We start from the raw sequence: 6395 nt of genomic DNA on the forward strand, positions 1-6395 counted from the left end.
TTTGCAGACATCTTCTCACTTGATTCTTTGCAAAAAAAAAAAAAGTCATTCACATATATTTCCAAAAAAGTTTGCCCTGTCCCTGAGGGCTTCAGTCGACACACAGCTCTGGTGTGGGAGGGACGGGAGCTCAAATATGATATTGCTGAATTATTGTGGAATCTCATTTTCTCTCTCGTGCATTATTTTCTGTTTATTGTGGCCAAACCAGCGGAGAGATTTTCATGCCTTAACCGTATCTGCACAGAGTGACGTAAGTGGTTGTATCAGATCAGATTTTCATTGTCTAAATAAAGAATTCGTTGAAACTGGGTGTGTGTGTGTGTTTCATATTTAATGGGTTATACAGACCTTATCTAACCTGTGTTGATTCAGCTGGTGGGAGGCTGTGGGGGTTCCTGTAGGACGAGCCTGCTGCGTGTTTACAGAAGGTGTGTATACGTGTGTATACGTGTGTGTTTGTGTGTCGGCTCTTTATTGCATTAATTCCTGACAGTGACGAGCTCGGTGGATCCCCTGAACTCAAACAGCATACATTAAGACTCACTCACCTGACGCTCATTTCCACGAACGCACGCAGGTGCGTGAAGCAGAAGTCGGCCGTCGGTCCGCATCCTGGCCCTGAGGGCGAGAACGGGGAAGTATGGGTAAGAGTACTTTCTGATAAATGAATAACTTCTCGGTGTTACGGAGTCTGACAGTGATGCAAACGTTATGTAGAGTTAAGACTGGAAGTTTGATAGGACTGTTTGCCTCATCGATTAATCCGCTCAACCTGTACTGCCAAAAATGGGCAGAACATATTTTATGTGACAAAAAAAAAGCCTAAAACGATTCGGTAATTATCAAAATACTAAAAGATTATTTGTCTCCCGATAGACTGATTAATTTCTTTAATTATCCACCTGTCAGACTCCACCAAACCGGTGTTGTTTGGATGGTGTTCTGGTCCTGGTTTACTTCATATTTAGATCAACATGGCCTCATAAAGCAGGTGTAAATTAAATTTAATCTCAAAGCACTTTAACCCAGATTCACTGCAACTACATTTAATATTTCTCTGGTATACTCTCCGTCTGTGCTCAAATCTGCTGATTTTTAAGAGATTATTAATAGGCTGAGGCTGTAATTTTGAGTGCCTGGATAGGAAAATCTTACCGTGTTACCTGCTGCAAGTGTGTTGAAGGAGTTGATGTGGAATGAGAAACCAGAGGTGGTGCTTTGAACAGATTTCCTCCTGCATCCTGCTGCAGAAATAACCTCCTGTCTTTCTTTTTTGTTATTTATATATTTGTCACTTCATGTTTTCTTCTCTACCTGATTTTTAGACCAGTCTGGAGGACGTCAGTCTGATTCTGGAGGAAACACTGAGGAACAACATGAACGTCGTCCAAAACAGTCAAAGGTGCTGATTTATGTTTTATATGATGACTTGTTTGTATAGATTTATTTTTTTTAAAAGGAACAGTCAAGGGAAGCCTAGATGTTTCTGTAAACCTGCACTTTAATATACAAGGTCTGAAAAGAAGTGGATCTATTTGTGCTGCATATTTTAATTCTTAGATCATACCAGAATAGCTCTGCATGACTTGCAGCTCTAGATAATCCATGTTTATGTCAGATGGGGCCTTGCCGCAGCCCCATCAGTTCATCCTTTGTCCGAACCAACAATTTCAGCCTGTCTGGCATCAAAGTGCCAAAAACTGCTGCTCCTCTAGTGGCCGCCTGAGGCTGGCTCCAAAAGTGAGTCACTCCTCACAGACTCCCATATTAAAATTACAACTTTAAAGCATTATGAAGCAAATTTTACAACCTATAGTTCCCCCTTTAAAGCAATGGTAGCTAATCACTCTGCTAAGCACAGCCTTCACTAATTGGAGTCATCAAATTGGCCCTTTCCACTTTGTTGGTGGTTTTCGTGCTATTTGGAGCATTTTTAATGGAATTATCTGATTGAATAATATGGCCGGCTGTATGAATGCAGCTTGCTAACCAAGCTTGCTAGAGGTTAGCTGGCAGTAATATATAAATATGGTAGCTTCTGGCTAAAAAACAACATGGTTGTAGCCAAAACACTAAAGTGCTTCAAAATACAGTGTCCAACATCATCCATCTTTTATATACAGGCTTCTGTTGATGCACCTGTTAATCAAAGCAACCACTCACCTTACTTTAGGCCTCATCAGTATTCAGTTGGATGAGCCATTAAAAAATATCACCAGGAAAGCTTTTATGAAGTGGAAAACCAAAACTGTTGAAAACTAAAAGTCTTTGGTACCTACCTGTACTGTTAATGTTTTTCAGTCTCATAAAGTTGGGCCTATAAACGTTTGTGGGGATTGACTCACTTTTGGGGCCACTAGAGGAAATGCAGTTTTCTGATTATTTTTAATTCCTGGATGTTTCCACTTGGTCTAAACATGGTCACAAACAAATAGCATGGCAGTAACCAAAATTTCAGTATTGAGGCTAACAGTCCAGGAACCAGTGGATCAACAGTGTGACTGAAAGCCACGTCAAGTCTTTTCTTTTTTCTTCTCTGTAATCTTTGTGTAAATGTGAGGAACTGACAGCAGCCGTATTGTGTCGGTTTTGTAGGAGGATTTGTGGCGTAACATGCCCTCCTGGGCCTGACCTCTTTGTATGTCTTTATCTCCTGATGATTCCAGTCCAAATTGAACCAAGAATTCCCGAATCTCTCTCGCTGCCCTGACTGCTACAACCACAAGGCAAACTTCAGGTCACGGTGGGGGAGCGAGTCCAGCTCATCAGACGGAGACTCTGGACCAGAGGTCAACTTAGATTCAGAAGCAGAGTCCGTTTCCAGCAGCAGCAGCAGTACTGGGCGCCCTGCAGAAGAGACACCTGTGAGGCACTCACCTGTACGTGATGACACTGCTGGAGGACAAGATGGTGACAGGCGACAGGAGGCATCTGAGAGTCCGGGGGATGAGGGAAGGATGAAGGTGATGGTTCAAAGAGCTCAGCTAACCAACTCTCTCTCTTTGCCTGCCTTTGTAACTCCTCAACTCACCCCTCTCTCTCTCCTGCCCCGCCCTCCTCAAGTCACCTCCACCCTTCACCTCCAGGTGTTGCCCCAAAAACACAACAATGACACCTTCTACACCATCCGCCCCCCAGAGCGGCGAGGAGCAGTAATCAACAATCTGCTTCCCTTTGTACCATTTCCATGGCAGCAACAGCCACCATATCATCAACCCGACTATATTCCTCCTCTGTCACCTCAGGGTCAAAGGTTACCACCACCTCTGCACACACTTCCTATGTTACACGCACCTCTTCAGGCTCCAAGTGCACCCTACACACATCTGCATACACTTACTGCACAACCATGCTGGTGTCGTTACTGTATGTACTCACCTTACACACACTGGAGTCATTACAGTAGTACACAGCTGTCCTGATAATAAAGTGCCCTGCAGTATTCTATACAGCCCTTAGACATGTGAAAAATCCAATAAAGTGAATATAAGGCATTGACTTGAATGAATGTTTGTGATTGGAAATAATAAATAATGCACATCCAGTCTGGGGAGAGTGTACTTCATTTCTTAGTAGCAGGAAGTCATCGACTGGTCTCTAGGTCTGTGTGAGTGGGGCCTTTCACCTGTGTTCATCTTGTAGGAGGGGCTTAGAAACAAGAGGGTAGAGTCTCATGAGGATTATTGAATCTTCAGATTCTGATTTTTATTAAATATCACTGTTCTCTTCTGATAAGTCTTATGTCCTTGAGTGAAGATTCAGTCACTAGCAACAAATGGGAGATGAAACAGTATTTCTGTTTCTGTCCTCCTGATGTCATATCTGAGGGGAGGTCACTCAAAGGGCCCTGTGGGATACTTTATTATGAAAGGAAAAAAGAGCTCCTTCTCTCGTCTAAGTGCCACTTTGTATCAGTTGTAGCTGACGGGCCTTTACAAACATCAGGGTTCAGAAAGTACCAGCATGTAACAAAATGGTTCTTTCTTGAGAAGATTCTGGAAGCTACAGTGAGTACCTCTGCATGTTTCACTTGGCAGATGACCTTCAAGATGCAGCCCCCAAGAGATTTGTGTCTCCTCCAGGAATCCTGCAAAGATTTTTGTTAAATATGTCATCAAACACCAAGAATTGAGGGTGGGGCTGCATGCAGCGGTATTTTCTCATGTCTGCTATCGCCACAGTGATACCCTCAGGAAATGCCAAATATTAATTTTTGAGGTCCAAATTTTGTTCTCAGATGTTCATCTTTTGTTGTTGGATTCTAAGAAACCAATAATGTCAACATCAATCAAAGGCATCGTTTTTATTATCCTTGATTCAGATTTTTATGTTGTATTTACATCTACAGTGATCTTGGATATTTATTTGTATTTTATAGCTTGGATATTATTTTGTCTGCCCAGTGACTGCAGATTGAAATTAGTGAATAGCTAAATATGGCATGAGACACTTTTTTTCTTATTAAATTAAATTTTATTTCATTTATATAGCGCCAAATCACAACAGCAGCCACCTCAAGGTGTTTTATATTGTAAAGACCCTACAATAATACAGCAAAAACCCCAACTCTCAGACGCCCCCGTATGAGCAACACTTGGTGACAGTGGGAAGAAAAACCTCCAGTCAAACCAGGCCAGAATATTGAATATTTTTTATTCAGTTTAACTCCATCCAGCACGGTGGCATGGTGGTAAGCACTACTGCCTCAGTTACAATGACATCTAGAAGGTCTAGGTTCGATTTCGCCTGGGCCTCTGTGTGGAGTTTCCTCTGGGTACTCCAGTTTCCTCCCACAGTCCAAAGACATGCAGTTACAGGGGTTGGGTTAATTGGTCACTCTAGATTGCTCGTGAGTGTGAATGGCCCTATGTCAGCCCCCCACGACCCTGAACAAGATAAAAGGATGGATGAATCCATCCAATGGTAATTTAAATATTTCATTGTATACCAAAGGGGGTTAACTGATGGATACTGTATTGCTTAAATGGCTAAAAAGACCAAGATAAGATCAGCTCTTAGCGAACTGTCAGAATTTCTTTCCTTTTGCCTTAATGTATTCCATTATGTTCTCAAGTACTCACTGCAAATCTGGGAGAACGTGTTACCCACAATCTCAAGTCGTGCCCGGCACAGAGGAAGTCGACCATTATGTGGGTAAAATGTAGGTGCTTGTCCTTTTCTCTCACCTTCACAGAGCAGCGATGGATGGGATCCAAGTGCATGAAGAAAAAAAAAAAACAAGAGGCTCTTTGTATGATGTGTGTGTGGTTAGTTCCACCTACAGAAGCCACTAAGTTTCCAGATGTCTTCACTGGGACACATTGTTTCCACTACAGCTGCCAGCACACACGCAAACATGCGCTGATGTCACTGGTGGCGAAGGATGCATGTTTTTCTGAGTTGGGGGTAGAACATGTAAATTAGCCAGATCTGCAGAGAGCCAAAGAGAAATAGGGTGGAAGATGAGGACGATCATTTTCCTTCATCCCTCCCCCCTCTTTCTTCACTCTGTTAATACTTCTACAAAAATTGTTGCATTATGTTTACTGAGTGCTTATTTTTAAATGTATCAAAAAAAAAAAAGAAAAAAGAAAAAGTGATTTCAGTGGAAATTTTTTCAGTTCCTCCTTTGGCCACATGAGGCTGGCTCCAAAAGTGAGTCAAATAAACACATTTCCAGCCTGCTACTAACAACTGTTACGATCTCTATTGCTAATCTCCCGCTTTCTGACAACTGCGTGGGTTGAATTTTCTTTAATCATTTAAACTGTACTAAGGCTCAAAGTTGTACACTGCTACTCTGACTGAGAGCAGTAACTAAAGGGTGGCTACATCCATCCTTTATACAATCAGGGTTTCTCCGGGCTCAGAGTTGGTCTGTGTTGTCTTACTTAAAAATCAGTGCATTTTCCTGCTATTAACCATTTAATTAACTAAACTACTTTAAAAAAAAATTCTGTTGTTGGTGCCAGAATTCTTTGCATGCAGGCAAGTCTTGTTTGCCATGTAAGGCTTCTTTCCTAATTTTTCATGCAGACAGGTGACAAAGAGAAGGAATAATTAGCAAATTTATGGTGCTGTCCAACCACGTGCCACCAGAACAGTATCAGTGCAGCTTGGCACAATTCAACAACTCTATGAAACTCTGTGTAGGGATGAAGCACTGCTCCTCATGGAGATACTGCCTCATTTTGTTTCAGCAATGGTGGCGGTCTAAAATACTGGTTAAAAATCTCCTGTGGAAATTCAGCGGGGTTGTGATCTTGTGACTGTGAAGGCCACGACATATGATTCACACCATTTTCATCCTCATCCTTGTGCCCCATGGATGCCATCCTGGAAGAGACAACTCCCATCAGAGTAGAAATATTTAATTACGGAATAAATGTGAT

The 6395-nt window shown here is 42.1% G+C and overlaps 1 protein-coding gene across 1 annotated transcript; it reads left to right on the forward strand.

The window, feature by feature from the left end:
* The first annotated feature begins 510 nt into the window (after window positions 1–510).
* LOC115793363 (uncharacterized) lies at window positions 511–3541 on the forward strand. The gene is made up of 3 exons (XM_030748309.1): window positions 511–647; window positions 1329–1405; window positions 2670–3541. The coding sequence occupies exons 1-3, from the start codon at window positions 644–646 to the stop codon at window positions 3423–3425; spliced, it is 837 nt and encodes a 278-aa protein (XP_030604169.1). The 5' UTR covers window positions 511–643; the 3' UTR covers window positions 3426–3541.
* The last annotated feature ends 2854 nt before the right edge of the window (window positions 3542–6395 follow it).

The sequence above is a fragment of the Archocentrus centrarchus genome, chromosome 15 (assembly GCF_007364275.1).
Source record: "Archocentrus centrarchus isolate MPI-CPG fArcCen1 chromosome 15, fArcCen1, whole genome shotgun sequence".
In the NCBI taxonomy this organism is placed as follows: Eukaryota; Metazoa; Chordata; class Actinopteri; order Cichliformes; family Cichlidae; genus Archocentrus; species Archocentrus centrarchus.

Coding starts and splice junctions, on each gene's coding strand:
- LOC115793363 (XM_030748309.1), top strand. Junction 1,406..2,669: donor GTCGTCCAAAACAGTCAAAG/GTGCTGATTTAT, acceptor TGATGATTCCAG/TCCAAATTGAACCAAGAATT.